At 41.9% G+C, this 15,962-nt stretch overlaps 1 protein-coding gene across 2 annotated transcripts in view; it reads left to right on the plus strand.

Annotated features, from left to right (window-relative positions):
• Nucleotides 1–15,962, plus strand: part of GBE1 (1,4-alpha-glucan branching enzyme 1) — a 108,144-nt gene that overhangs the window by 66,144 nt on the left and 26,038 nt on the right. For both annotated transcript variants that reach the window (XM_072138538.1, XM_072138537.1), the window contains exons 9-12: nt 7,308–7,423; nt 10,667–10,794; nt 14,845–14,943; nt 15,753–15,863. In XM_072138538.1, the coding sequence (XP_071994639.1) occupies nt 7,308–7,423; nt 10,667–10,794; nt 14,845–14,943; nt 15,753–15,863 (454 nt within the window). The remainder of the gene's footprint in view (nt 1–7,307; nt 7,424–10,666; nt 10,795–14,844; nt 14,944–15,752; nt 15,864–15,962) is intronic.

Below are 15,962 nucleotides of genomic sequence, written 5' to 3' on the forward strand. Positions count from 1 at the left end.
TCTGGCTGCTGTGAGGGGCATTCTGACTTTTGGCTAGTCTGCAGGCACTTGCCATGGCGGTTTCTTAGGTCATTTAACCAAAAACTCGACCTCCCCCTTTCTACCTTCATGTGTAATATGTAAGTCCCCTGAAGAAGTTTTTTTTTAGGTTGCAGCATGAATGAAAAATGATCTTTTATTCCTTTGTATCATGCAGTCAGGCTTGAGCCTCCTAATTGAACCTAGAAATATACTAAAAACGCCTCCAGGGGACGTACATATCACTGATAGAGGTGCTGGTTGTAGGTTCGAGAGGGTAAGTGTGGTGACAGCTGGGTAATCCTGTATAAATGTAACTACCAAACAGCTTGTGGTAGATACATTTTATATAGTACCGTATTTTTCAGACTATAAAGCGCACAAAAAATCCTTTGATTTTCTCAGAAAACAAAGGTGCGCCTTATAGTCCAGTGCTCCTTACATATGAACCGTACTTACAGACAACAGCTGCCTTGAACTGTGCACATGTCTGCCACCTGCTGGTCATTCATCCTTATAATCAGGTGCGCCTTATATATGAACCTAGACGTTTTGGCAGGTATTTATTGATGGTGCGCCTTATAATCCGGTGCGCCTTATAGTCCGAAAAATTACATTCAGCCCCTTTAAGTTCATTTGGCTATGGATTGGCCCTGGGGGAACTCCTGTGGACTGTTGTCTATTAACTCGGATGACAGATTTTTAGGTGACCTGCTGAAACGGCCTGCAAAAAGGGAACAGTTTGCGGCCCGTCTGGGATGGGTGGAGTTGGGAAAAGACAACACTTCTCACCCCTTCCATAAGAAGGTGAGCGGCTGGGACAGAAATTGGGTCGGGAATAGGACCTGCGTGTTTCGCTCGGTCACGGTGCGGTGAGTTTCTGTCTTTGCGGCTAGCGCAGGGACAACATTTTATGGTCTTGTGCATGCGGCCTTAGTATGTAACCCTGAGCTATACATAGCAGGTGTAAGCCGCACAATATGATGATTTTATCATAACCAGTATTTACATGACTCCTATCCTATAACGCATATTAATTAAGGTACAATAAGCAACCTGCTAGATGCCGGCATCTATTTTCTCTTCCATCCTCTCTACTTTTTTTATCTCCTCCAGCTAATTCCATATTGGCAAGTCAGATGAACCTAGAAATTGCTTATAGATTTTTAGCATAGCCACGTAATGTCTTCAGTGGCTTTTGTAATACGTTCCAGAAAATCAAAGTTGTGTCGCCTTATTAGTGCACTGATTTACTACGTATTAATAAGTGATGGCCCCATAGCTGATGGCAGTCTGATCTATCATCTAAATTCTATGGCACTGAGATAATTTATAATCTGCTAAAATATTGATTGCTCCTTTTTTTTCCCCCTCCCTTATGCTTTGTTTCTGTGGACGGCTCATTAGAATTCCATAAAGCTGTATGTTTTCCGCTAAGCAGAACATTGTCTGGATCCCACCAGGCCCGTGTTGTAATTCCTTTTCTTGGCACCGAAGCAATAAATATATGTAAGGACACAACGCCAAGCTGCATCTTTTATAGCTTCTAGATATGTGTCTTATCATGTTGTTTTTCAGTATATACAGGCGGTCCCCTACTTAAGAACACTCGACTTACATACGACCCCTAGTTACAAACGGACCTCTGGATATTGGTAATTTATTGTACTTTAGTCCTAGACTACAATAATAAGCTGAAACAGTTATCAAATGTGTCTGTAATGAAGCTTTAGTGTCCATATTGATTCTTATGACAACCCAACAATTTTAAAATCCAATTGTCACAGAGACCAAAAAAGTTCTGTCTGGGATTACAATGATAAAGTATACAGTTCCGACTTACATACAAATTCAACTTAAGAACAAACCTACAGACCCTATCTTGTATGTAACCTGGGGACTGCCTGTATACAATTCCTCCATGTCATATACTCTGCTCCTAACAGGGTTACTCAAGTGTTAAAGGGGATCTTTCATCCCCTTCAGCAACTCCAACTCTCCACCTTCTTTTGAATGAATGATTCCTAATTCTGGAACAGTTACAAAGGGGCAGATTTACTTACCCGGTCCATTCGCGATCCAGCGGCGGGTTCTCCGACGCTGATTCGTGTCTTCCGGTGATTCACTAAGGTAGTGTGCCCGATGTCCACCAGGTGTCCCTGCTGCGCTGAAGTCCGTCGGAGTTCACTGAAGTTCACCAAGCTAGCCTGGGTGCAGGTAAGTGCGTGTCAAGCGCCACATTTGAAAAAAAAATTTGGCGGGTTTTCCAATGGCCACACCCCCGATTTCCGTCGCGTGCATGCCGGCCACAATCCGATCGCATGCGCCAAAAACCCAGGGCAATTCAGGGAAAATCGTCGCAAAATGGTAATATTCAGGTAACCCGACGGAGAACCGCGATTCGGGCCCTTAGTAAATGACCCCCAATGTTTTTTATTCCATCATTATCAAGCTATCAATGTCAATATTTTTGGCTCTGTCACATGAGCGGGGTCAGGATGTCTATTCCATGTGGGGTCAAAAGCAATTGGACTGTAGTCTTAAACTGACCCTGGATTACGTTTCTTTGCACAATTGTTGGGGTCTTCCATAATCTAGGAACCTTTTCTTGTTTCCGATATATATTTCCATACAACACTATTTTTACTGCTCCAATTTTACAAAGATTTTCTTCATAAATCTTGTAAGAATTACACAACAACAACTAATCACACTGAAATTGTGCTTGGCTTCATATAACAATTTTTAATAAAAAGTGATCAAAAAGTCGTACAGTCCTCAAAATGGAAGCAATGAAAACGTCAAGTCCCGCAAAAAAATGACACTTCACATGGCTCTGTACACCAAAGTATGGAAAAGTTATCAGCGTCAGAATTGAACAAAATTAAGATAGATTTTTTTCTTTTTGTACAAAAGGTTTTCATTTTTTATTATCTATTAAAACATAATAAAACCTCCTATAAATTTGGTATTGCTGTGATAGAAAGAATACATTTGTGGTGTTGTTTGGGGCACACAGTTTTTTTTTCGCATTGCACTATGAAGGACAGTTTATTGAGTAGAAAACAAGCTCTTAGACAGCTCTGTACATGGAAAAATAATAAAGTTATGGATTTTTGAGGGTTGGGAGCAAAAAATGGAAACCGAAGAATGAAAAAGTTAATAATTATTGGGTCCTATCAAAAATTCCTTTTTTTTTTTTTTTTTTTTTTTTTTTGTTGCAATAATTGACCAATCACAACCAAGCCAGGTTTCATTTTCGTCTGAATTTGTCTTTCTTACATTCTGTAAAGTCGGCTGCAGTATGTTTTATATTCTTGGCTTAGTAAACCTTCCCTTTATGTATTTAATCAGGACATCACATCATTCACTTATATTTGCCCAACTGCAAGCGGACTGACAATGAGAATTCCCTGAAATGATAATCCTGCTGAATTTAGCAGTAATCTACTCGGCGGAGCCGGAGTGTTCTACATGCTGGGTCTCTCTTTATTAAAATACCTGCAATTCACACCATCGGCAATGGCCTCCTGCCATCTTACTTTAGCAAATCCATAGGATCTTTATCAATTTAATTTGCGAGTGTGCTGTCGAAGTGATGGAACATAACAAAGTGGGGCCATAAAATTAGCAGCGTGATGAAAAATATATGTTTTTGTACACGGATGGCAGACACGCTCATTACAATGTATCCCCGCTCGGCTTACACAATGAGTGTCGCTTGTGTGCTGGTCGACCAAGCAGCTTATTACTTGTACAGGTCCTGGAGTTAAATTAACCTTGTGTATAGGTTATTATTAATTTATAGTTTATTATGTAATTGCTAATTTCAGTGGGTGAGTTTGTACAATATTGTCATCGCATTTACCAACATGTAGTAAATCCCATACAGTTTATTGGTAAAATATTCACTTACATGGGACTATGTGACAAAGCCATAAGTATGCTATGCTCCCCTGCACTCAAATCACACAGGGCTTGGGGCCTCATGTGATGAGGGTTAAGGTGTGATCCAACGGTCAACCACTGAGTGATCAGACACATCTCTTGGGCTATCCTCACACGGCTGTTTTTTTTATGGAGGTGTGCTATCCATTGTTTCTACACTTTGCATCTGTCCAGTCTCTGGCCCATGGGCTCCATACCACATTATTTGAGCCACCTACTCTTACCGAAAAACACAGAGCAGGTCCTATGCTTGTCCGAGTTTACAGCTCAGGCAATCTGTTATTATTAACTTTGCCTTGTGAGCAGTGCTCACGTGCCACTGACTGTTGGGCCACAAACAACTGACCACTGGAATGTGGTTTGTGACCCGAGACTTGCACACGATTGTGTTAGATTGGCTTTGGGCCCAGTTAACACCAACCGTCTTTTTAAGTAACTAAAGCCTAACGGAAGTTGTGGAAACGGAATTCATTAAAAGTCTGTTGAATCAATAGACTTTTTAGCGGGTCAGTTAGACTCCCATTATTTCCGTTTTGGTGATGAAATGTAATAGGTGTCTAAAAGCAGATGTGAACCAAGCCTTCATTTCATTTGTACCTTATTTATCCTGTTTTCCTGTAAACATAAATGATGTCCTGCACACATTCCAACGTTTGCTTAAACTGTGGTGCCAGAAATTCCCAGAAGCCCTGAGTTACCGTTCTTGCACCACCCATCTGACAATACTTAGACTCATTATCATATTGGGTGCCAAAACAAAATAGAAAATAAAATTCCAACTGCTTCAGAATGGGCAGAGATGCACCTACTAAAGCATTCAACAAGTTAGAGGTTTTTGGAGTTGGTGCAAAGTTGCTTAAAAGTCATACTTAAACTTGTCTGTGATCGATGATTTCTTAGAGTACAACAATACTTTGAAACCCTGAAGGTGTTAATGGGAGCCCGCATTTATCCACAGTGACCCATAAAACTTGACTTTTCATTTAATACATTTTAACATAACACAATGTGACCCTGTAGTTGTGGGGTCAATGATTTCCAGGAGGACATTGCTGCTGCTAAGACTTATGATGGGAGTTGATCTTGAATAACGATTAATGGCCATTAGTCGTTGATTGGTAAATGGGCAGAAGCCGTTGGGTTCTTGTTCCTTGGCTCATATTTACATATTTACTAGTTGGGCTTTTTGAAGTCGAAACATGTTGGGCACAAGCTTCTACGTCTGGTGAACACTGCCTTTTTAATGGAATTTTAATAAAGGACATTTGTTTTTTTTGTTTTTCCTGGACCCAGGTCTGCTATAGCTCTTTCTTCAATGCTATAGCTCATGTTTACTTTTGATAATGGCTGCTGCTACAATTGCGTCTTCCAGTCCGAAGTGTTGATAGCTGTCGGAACCGTTTGTCGGCACCACCAATCCAATCCTGGGGATAGGGTGTCTATAGGAAATCCTGGCCAACCCCTTCTTACAATTACAAAATTAACTGGAATAATTAACAGTGTGAGCTGGAAACCTGTATCATTTCTCTCCACATACAGACAGTCCAGACTTAAAGGAAATCTACTACTTCCCTTGGTTTGTTATCTACTAGCTTTAATAGAAATATATGTTTGTTAGGAGAATTGATCTTGTAGATTTCCTCTTATTTGTATGTAAATTAATCTGAGGATCTGTGGGGGCTCCGGCCATAGCACGCCACGCAGAGCTCTTCAGCCCTGGGATACGTCAGCTATGAACACAAGTCGTTACACTGTCACAATATGCCATACTACAGTCCTGCTCTACTCAATGTCACCTTGCCTTTTAGCATTTTATTAATTGATATTCTAGGAAAGCGAAGCTGATCGCTGGTGGGAGACAGATTTCACCACCAGATTATCTCTCTATAAAACAGAATAGTCCTTTCACCTTTTTGCAATGCACAGCCTGTTCAGGATTTACCTTTTAACTTCTCCACTTTAAATGGTTATCTCTATTCGTAAGCCCATGGCAATTCAGTGCCCGGCGCTCATTGGCGAAACACTTAAAAAATAAAAAAAATTGAAAAAAGGAATTGTTTTATAAGAAGTCGCTTTCAAGCAACAATATGCCCACACGTTTCACAGTACACCTCACAAAGTACAATGACATTTGGGATATGAAAGCGAAAACTTCAGAGAATCTGTCAAGGTTGGAAATGCCAGAATGAACATTAATTTAACTCAGGTTAATAATCGGAGCAAAGTGGAGAAGTGATGTTAGTCGCTGGAGGGAAAGCAACAATTTGCCGTTTAAAGAAGGGGAAATACATAAAGGAAAAAAAATGCCAAATGTAGACAAGTGTTACCTGCAGAATTATGCTGATGAAAGTTGGCATTTTTGTAATTGACTGCCGAGTTTTACCTTTTACCATAGAGACATGGGGGGTGGGGGTGGGGGGTTGGGTTATCATTCTCATTATCCTTGGGGGTTCCATCAATGTAACCTTTACCGATTAGCAAGTTAACTTGCTATGGGCAGAGAACCCATTTCAGTATGTCCACAGGCTCTCTGTCTGGTGGGTAGTCGTCCAGTGCTGGAGAAGACTTGGTACTGCCCACCTGTGAGTAGAGTTTGTAATTGGCCTACTGGAAGCCAGAATTCAAGTAAATTCATGCCGGGAAACTGAAGGATAGATGGAAAGAAAAATCCAAGTTAGCGGAACTTGCTTATGCAGAACCAATTCAGTTATGCCTAGAGTTGGAGATTTTTCAGATGCTAAGAGGTCCTCTTTAAGTCGGTGAAGAACGTAGACCTGTCCAATAACATCAGGCTTAACCTATAACATTAAAGCAAGTTTGTTGAATACCTTTTGACTACTTACCAATAGGACTTAGTAATAGACGCTAAATTCCCTAAATTTGCCGAGGAAGTTTATTTTGGTTTCAGAGACTGCATCTGAAAACTCAGACATGTTCTGATCTGATAAGTAATGGAGCTGGCAGAATCCCGTCCTAAATATACACCCCTGCCTGGTTTGGGGGCAGCCTCAACAGTTATAGAGCACAACTAGATGTAGAACTTAAATGTCCCAATATTACTAACTGCCTCGTGCACACAACCATATATGGAGGCCAGGAGGGGGTGCACAAATAGTAGTTATATGCACGACACGGTCTATGTGCGGTGAGGCATGAGGTGGAGATGGAAAGGGTGAGCAGGGAATTGGATCACAAACATTCCCCTCTTTGCACTCTGCTTGAGCTTATGGTCATGTGCATGAGACTTACATTAAGTGAGCAGTGTTTTTGTGCCTGGAAGGGCAACATTAACTTGTGTCTTTAATTAATTAATTCAATATAATATATGTGTGTTCTTACAGCTGGGAGGTTTTACGATTCTTGCTCTCCAATTTGCGGTGGTGGATTGAAGAATATGGTTTTGACGGCTTTCGTTTTGATGGTGTTACATCTATGCTATACCACCACCATGGAATCGGTAAGTGCCGATCTTTTGGGAATATTTCCCTCCCTTTTATTACTGCAATGTTCAGGTCTTAAATTTGTATATACAGGCGGTCCCCTACTTAAGGACACCCGACTTACAGACAACTCATAGTTACAGACAGACCCCTCTGACCTCTGGTGAAGCTCTCTGGATGCTTTACTATAGTCCCAGATTACAATAAACAGCTGTAAGGTGTCTGTAATGAAGCTTTATTGATAATACTTGGTCCCATTACAGCAAAAAATGTTTAAATTGCAATTGTCACTGGGGCCAAATTTTTTTTTCTCTGGATCTACAATTATAAAATATACAGTTTCGACTTACATACAAATTCAACTTAAGAACAAACCTCCAGACCCTATCTTGTACGTAACCCGGGGACTGCCTGTAATCCCTTTTATCTAAATAACTGGGGGAGATGGGACAGAAGTAAAAACCAGGGCTATATTCACCGTGTGTCACATGGTTACTTCTGTGAAATGAACACTCCACTTTTTAACTAAGAAGCACTGGAGTGGATTTTTTTCTCGCTGTCCTTTGAACAAGTGTTCTTAGTATTTAAATATTTTTACCATCTAAAAGAAGCAAATAAAGCTAAATTTATGTATGTCCCATACAGTTGATTCCCATGGATCACAATTTGACCTCAAATCTCATGATCGGACTTTTTCTTATGGGAAACAACCCCTTAAAGTTGGCCATACACATTAGATAGTGGGGGCAGTTTTATCTTCAGACACCTCCCATCATACAAATAAATAGCACAACAAAAATGTGCTCTCAGCAAAGACCCCACTGGTGGCAGCTGATGTCCCCAAGATCAAAAGGAGCTGGTAGATTTATGTCCACTGCAATGTCCATTTCTCTGAAGGGATCATTTGGAAGGCCCATATGCAAGAGATTAAAAAATTAAAGGGGTCTACCCATGAGAGTCCTCAAGTCTTAATCTCCCAGCGATGCTATCATGCTGCTCAGTATAAGATACAGCTCTGTTTGGAGGCACCAGCTGAGCAGACACTTCCTGATTCCTCTGTGCTATGCTCCTGTGCATCCTCCTATCCCCCAGTCTCCTATGTGCTTAGATTATCAGGGTACAGGGTTTATCTACACTTTGTTAACTTCTGAAGAGATAATATCTGACACGTAGAAAAAAAGAAATGGATCAGAGTAATGAGATAAATATATATGAGACATTACCACACTCAACTCTATCTCACCTAACCAAACGTACACTCAGCATTGCTTTGCCCCCCTCCTTGGATCAAGATATTTATCCTGTTTGTAGAGATGGTCTCCCCTTCACTCTGCAGCACAGGTAGTGCCTCTGGCTTTAGTGCTCTCTGACTTCCTCCTGCTCCTCCAGTGCAGGAAACACATGTCTGAACAGACAGGAAGACCTGCCCGACCATAGTCAGGACTGAGTTTATGGTGGGATCCAATGGCAACCAAAAATTGCAATATCAGGACAGGTTAGAATTATATATGTAAAATGCTATATTTTTGTTACTAACATTGAATTAGAGAATGTGTTATTTTTTGCTATTCTGGGTATATTTAAGAATTTTGTCTTCGTGGGAATACCCCTCTAATCAATTTCCTTACGCCATATTAAAGGAAATCTACCACTACATGACAGCAGGGGCGTAACTAGTAGAGGTGGGGCCCCATAGTAGATTTCTGAATGGGGCCACCCCTATCCCCTCAGAAAATATACTTATTTGTATATGTACACATTTATACACTCTTACACGCATTTATACACTTATTTTTGCATATTTATGCACTGATATATACATTTTATACACTTATACATATCCGTCCCAGTAGCTGCTGACCACATTTGAGATGTACACGGCGGAAATTAGAGATGAAAGATTCCTAGTGCTATTATTTCTGCTCTCCTCTCCCTCAACATTTTTTTTTTTTTACCTGAGCTGTCGATTCATTTTTTGTACTGTGGAAGGTGTGCACTATTATATACATATTGGGGATCATTTACTAAGGGCCCGATTCGCGTTTTCCCGATGTGTTACCCGAATATTTCCGATTTGCGCCGATTTTCCCTGAATTGCCCCGGGATTTTGGCGCACGCGGCGAAAATCGGGGGGCGTGGCTGAACGAAAACCTGACGGATTTGGAAAAACCGCCGCATTTTTAAAAAAAAACCTGTCGCGGGACTCGCGCTTACCTTCACCAGGTATAGGCCGGTGAACTTCAGGGCATTCCGGCGGGCCTTGGGGAACTTCAGCGCAGCAGCGCCACTTGGTGGACATCGGAGGAACTACCTTAGTGAATCCCGGCCAGACCCGAATCCACCGCAGAGAACGTGCCGCTGGATCGCGAATCTGCCCCATTATGCTGTACAATGTGCAGCAGAATAAGTATATAATGGTGCACATCATTCATTCTTTAGTGTGTTAGGCTAGTATGTTTAGCTTAATTTTTACTGTTAAGGGGTCCCAACCTTTTGGCCTATTGTCCTCTTCATGCCGATCTCGGTTTTGGTCTTCTTCTTTAATCGTGACACACTGGAATCGCCTGAAGAAAAACGTCTAAAAAGCAGGCTGGAGCGAGGAGCTCCGGGTCGCTTATTATTGACGCCTCTCACCACCTCCCTCTCCCATGATGAAAAGGGAGTTGTCATCAGACAGGAGGCGAGAATAATTTGCAGCCCGGAGTGCCAGACATTATGTCCCCTTGTGTATGGGTAAATCAGTTTCGCTTAAGTTTACTGTTATATAGAGGAAGATTTCCTTTAAAGATCAGATTCTCATTTTTCAGAACCGGAGATAGAGGTAGGTTAAAATCAAAGATATTGGATCATTATCTGCAGGTCGCATTTCCAACTGTGCGTGTGTAGCAACTTCTCTAGATCACAAAAGAATGACAAGCCTAATGCCATTAGAAAGAGGACTTTCTTATCTTTAAAATGACACCATGCTTCTAGATACTATAGAGCCAAAGATAGGATCGAATTAAGTGGCCTTTTGACTCAAGTAAAATATGATCTATTTTAGGTAAACCGGTGAGATTTCGCATTAAAGAGGGGATGAATAGTTTAATGGGATAAAAACTGGTTACAGGTAACTTTTTAAATATGATAAATATGGAGCAAGGCATTTCAGCAAAATTTTTGGCACAAATTACAACACAATTATTTTGCACACAAATCAATAAACCTCCCCTTGTGCATACAGTAAATATAACATTTTATGTTTGCTTTTCCCCCCCCAGGATGTGGATTTACTGGAGATTATAATGAATATTTTGGCTTGCACGTGGATGAAGACTCCCTCATCTACCTCATGCTGGCAAATCATATGATCCATTTCCTGTACCCAGACTGCATCACAATAGCTGAGGTACAGGCCATGTGGATTTAGTGACAATGTTATAGATGACTGTGGAGGAAATATTGGTTTGGTTGTCTTTGTGCACACGTGGGACCTTGTACCGTTGTCAGTCTTTGTGCGCTGATTTCTATACAGGACCCTGCGACAGTGCCGTTTTATTGGCTGAATTGTGCTGTAAAAGAATATGCTTCATGGCATTACAGAACTGGCAGAAAAAGTTTGATTTCTTCACACGACTCTGACATTTTACATTGTTTAACATACAATTGTGTGCGAGTCCAAACCTGACATTCAAGGCCATGATGTATTATATTCTGAACTCTGAAGGCGTTGTATTTGCTAACTGAATTTTAATTAAAACTCAAATGACTCCAGTAATACAGGTATATAGAAAAGACAATCTTAAAGGAAATCTACCATCAAAATTCAGCATCGATATACCGGGAACACTTACTTATAGATCCAGGCACCGTGACTGTGGTAATCTTCTTGCATATGTTATCCATGGCCTCCTTCCTTCTTAAAATCAACTTTTAAATTATGCTAATGAGCCAGGAGGGCTCTGAGGGGCATTATCAGAGTCCTTCCGTGATGAAGCTTTACAGTCTCTAACACTGTCTTATGCTCCCCCTCTGCTCCCTCAGCACTACTCCCTCCGCCTGATGTAATCTCACACAGTGGTAGAGGAGAGCATAAGAAATCGAAGACATATTCCATATCATGGGGATAGTGGACAAGGGTTTTTGATGCCGCAACCCATTTAAGGAAGCCATATGCTTTGAATGACTGCTATTCTTTGTCAGTGTAGACAAAGGAGGTTGGTTGGAGGTTGAGAGGTTGAGGGAGGAGGTTGAGAGATGGTGGCTGTTGCTACATGGTTAACCACTTCTTCAGGAAAGAGTTGGTGGTAGTGACCCTGCTTATGTGAAGAGGAATCAGTCTTGCTCCTCAGCCCTCCCTCTTTTCCGCCGGGTTAGCAGTGTCGAAGTTAGTAAGGGGCAGATTTACTGTATACTGCAGCTCCCCAACTCCATGACTGGAACTCAAATAACAGAGGACATCAATAAAATACTTTTTTTTTTTTTAGAAGAATGGTCTCAAATGTCATAGATGGAGCATCAGTGAAACATGTATAAATATATCTAAAAGCTACAGTGTGAGGTTTGTGGAGGATGGGTCGATGGTGACAGGTTCCCCAGGGGAAATTTTTCAAGATTCATGTAAAATCCCTTTAAGCTTGAAGTCAGTGGGAGCTAAGCTGCAGTAACCCGCACATCCATCGTTTGGTGTACTTAGCTGTATGCTTCTAGCTCTGACAACTTCTCATAAGGATACATAATCACCTCTTTAAATCCCAGCCACTTCCACAGCTGGGTTTCCAAAACCTCATGGGAGGGTCCTAACTATGAGATTCACATGTATCCTGTGGATATGCCTAAAAAGTATGTCTTTTGCATGGCATACAAAGACCTCATAAAATCTGATGAGAAGCTGCAGTTAGGCCCCATTCATACTGTCATTGTGGGGGCGTATATACATGTCCCTATAGATGGTTATAGGCACCAGGCAGTGGTACAATGCCACACAAATCTGGCACCGTACACGGGGAAAAGATAGTACATGCGCCGTGCATCTTTTTAGGGAGGGGAGGGGCAAGCAGATCCTCCAGCGAGCCTGCAGTATGCTCATCTGGCTACGGTCAGACGTGTCGATGTAACCTTAGAGGGATCTTCTTGAGGTCGAATTTTTAGACTCCTTGCTTCCAAAAATAGTGCCCCTCCAATATCATGGTTTGTGCCAGGGTTGCAGCTTTGCTGCTTTTATCTCTATGCAGCTGAGTTGCAATACCGGCACAAACTACGGTCCGGTGTGGCGCTGTTTTTGGAACAAAGCTTCTATGTTGTTCAACCTCCAGACGCCTCATTTGAACCTAGAAGAATTTGGTGCGGATGTGTCTTGCTCTTACACACATCTATTGCCCTTGAAGTTGGTGTAATCTGGAGACGCTTATTTTCTGGAATTGTTTGTTGCAGTGGGTACTGTACACGGAAACTCGTTCTCCCACAGGACGCGTCCTTGATAAATGGCTGACATAGAAAGACAATAAGAACAGATTTGGAAATATTGCCGGGCCTCTTCCTTGTGACCATAACATTTTAATTTTAGCATGCTGCGTAAGATACAATGTAATGTCTGAAATCAATGGTCATTGAAATAACCTTGTTTCCTACTGCTGCGGCTTTTGCAAAAGAGAAAAAAAAAATTGGAAAGCGTTTCAATGTTCTTGCTGTGCAAGCAGGCGATATTAATTTTGCGAAAACTAGTCTTTTGGGGGAAATTATGTATCCGTACATGCTTCCTATTGAATTCTTATGCCAAGTTACAAGCTGAATGCAATCAAAGAATTGATGAATGATGACTACATTATGGGATTATTGTAAGACACACAGAGCCGAGTAATTTGTTTTTAATGTTTATGTTAAGTATGAGAGCGGGATTGTGCATCACTATGTGGAATATAAGCTCACTGGTCATTGAAGATAAGATCCACTGGCAAGTTATTGCAGGACCACCCAGCTAGGAGCAGTGGTCGGTAACTGTTCTCCTATGTAGTTCACCTTATGCCATAATAATCAGTTCTACAACAGCAACATATTCCAATGCCTCAATATCGGACACAAAAATGGACAAATGATGCAGCTGGTGGACAAACCAAGGACAACCGTGGACAAGCCAAACAGCCATGTCCTAAAAAGCTAAGATGTAGTACAGGTTTTGTGAAATGGTCCAGTAATTTTTTTTTATAAAAAAAAAAAGGCAATGCACCTAAAACTGCATGAGCCATTCATCATTCAGTAACTGTGTTTGGTTATGATTGCATGGCGTGTTGGGTATAGGAGCGAATTCTAGGGAGAAATCGAGAAGAGAGTTTGAAATTCTTCCTCCTGGTGCTCTGCCGCCTGGCTCTTGTACTAGATCTGGGCACAATCTCTGCCAGGTTGAACCTGTTTAGACTAGACTAGGTCTTAATTGGCAGAGATTTCAGATGGTCTCCACCTCGTGCCCCTGCCTGTCACCCACACGCCATTGAAAACTGTCTGAAATGGTGCGAACTAACACAGATTGGGAGTTTTATATGCCTTCTGACTAAGAAAACCTAGTAAATCTCTCCCAATGTATTTTTAGAGCATAACTCAATCTGTGGATGTCCAAGAACTTGCCTAGTTGTCTTAGGAAGCGCATTCCAGATAACTGGTGTAGCTCCAGAAAAGTATTGTTGACCTGGGTAGGAGCTTCATATCATAGAGAAAGTTATTCTAAAATTATTAAGGAAACCTAGATGTAGCATGTAAGATGGAGATGAAGGGTGGAGCCGTCCTGGATAGGCAACCTTTCAAATGATTGCCACAGCATTGTTGGCTTTGAAATGAACATGACTCCTGCATTTGGAGATGATTGGAGAAGGAAGATTGGATAAGTAGTTGGTTACAGTGGTAAGGACAAGAAGAAATCGGGGCAATAAGAGTCTGCTTTTTTCAAGGTTGAAAAACTACAGATTTAGGCAACATGACTGCACCAGTTGAATGTAAGGAGCACATTGCACATATATGATATAACTTGGTTCCACCAAGTCAATTCTGATGAAGTGGAGAGTAAAGAAAAGTGGAGAGGAGAGAACCTAGAACTAAAATATTAGAAACCCAAGGAGTAAGGAGAAAAGAAGAAAAATTGGTGGCGAATGATGAAGTAACCAAGTAAGGACAATACCCACGAGCGAGTTTGGGTCTGCCAAAAAGGCTCTGTGCATTAGAGGGATTTCCCAGTGGTGAGGTTCGGTGCAGGATAAACTCCAGTGCATAAATTGTTTTTTTTGGACCCAAGCTCTCTTGTGATCAACTGGCATACAAAGCACCCTTACCGATAAAATGGAGAAAACGGTGGATCAGATTTTTCTTAACTAAAAATCTAGGCTCAAAATTGAAACCATGAAATGTAAAAAAAATGTGTGTGAATTTATAATTTTATTGACTTTTTCTTGTAATATTGTGTCCTTTACAGGATGTTTCTGGGATGCCAGCGCTCTGCTGCCCTGTAACACAAGGTGGCGGAGGATTTGACTACCGCCTAGCCATGGCTGTGCCCGATAAATGGATTCAGGTATTGTGCTCCTAATTTTCCTAAGCCCCACACACATACTCTTTGGCTGTCTCCTCATCTCGCTCTTTGGCTGTCTCCTCGTCTCGCTCTTTGGCTGTCTCCTCGTCTCGCTCTTTGGCTGTCTTCCCGTCTCGCTCTTTGGCTGTCTTCCCGTCTCGCTCTTTGGCTGTCTTCCCGTCTCGCTCTTTGGCTGTCTCCCCGTCTCGCTCTTTGGCTGTCTCCCCGTCTCGCTCTTTGGCTGTCTCCCCGTCTCGCTCTTTGGCTGTCTCCCCGTCTCGCTCTTTGGCTGTCTCCCCATCTCGCTCTTTGGCTGTCTCCCCGTCTCGCTCTTTGGCTGTCTCCCCGTCTCGCTCTTTGGCTGTCTCCCCGTCTCGCTCTTTGGCTGTCTCCCCGTCTCGCTCTTTGGCTGTCTCCCCGTCTCGCTCTTTGGCTGTCTCCCCGTCTCGCTCTTTGGCTGTCTCCCCGTCTCGCTCTTTGGCTGTCTCCCCGTCTCGCTCTTTGGCTGTCTCCCCGTCTCGCTCTTTGGCTGTCTCCCCGTCTCGCTCTTTGGCTGTCTCCCCGTCTCGCTCTTTGGCTGTCTCCCCGTCTCGCTCTTTGGCTGTCTCCCCGTCTCGCTCTTTGGCTGTCTCCCCGTCTCGCTGTCTTGCACCATCTTATCTCTGTGATGGTGCCGATTCCTTTAGTGGACATGCATACATACACACATGCGCACACGCACATATATACAAACACTCAGCTTTATTTATTAGATTCATGTTCAGGTGCTTTTTTATGATGAAGGACATTTATGTACTTTATTTTTATTGCAGATCCTGAAAGAATTCAAGGATGAAGATTGGAATATAGGGAACATAGTTCACACACTGACAAACAGAAGATATAATGAAAAGTGCATTGCCTATGCTGAAAGTCACGACCAAGTAATGTATTTGTAATTCAATGTAGTAGCTACTTCACAAATGCTATAAAAGCTAAAACTAAAAATACAACCTTATGTTAAAATAAAGAGTACATTCACA

Source organism: Engystomops pustulosus, chromosome 2 (genome assembly GCF_040894005.1).
Source record: "Engystomops pustulosus chromosome 2, aEngPut4.maternal, whole genome shotgun sequence".
Lineage (NCBI taxonomy): Eukaryota > Metazoa > Chordata > Amphibia > Anura > Leptodactylidae > Engystomops > Engystomops pustulosus.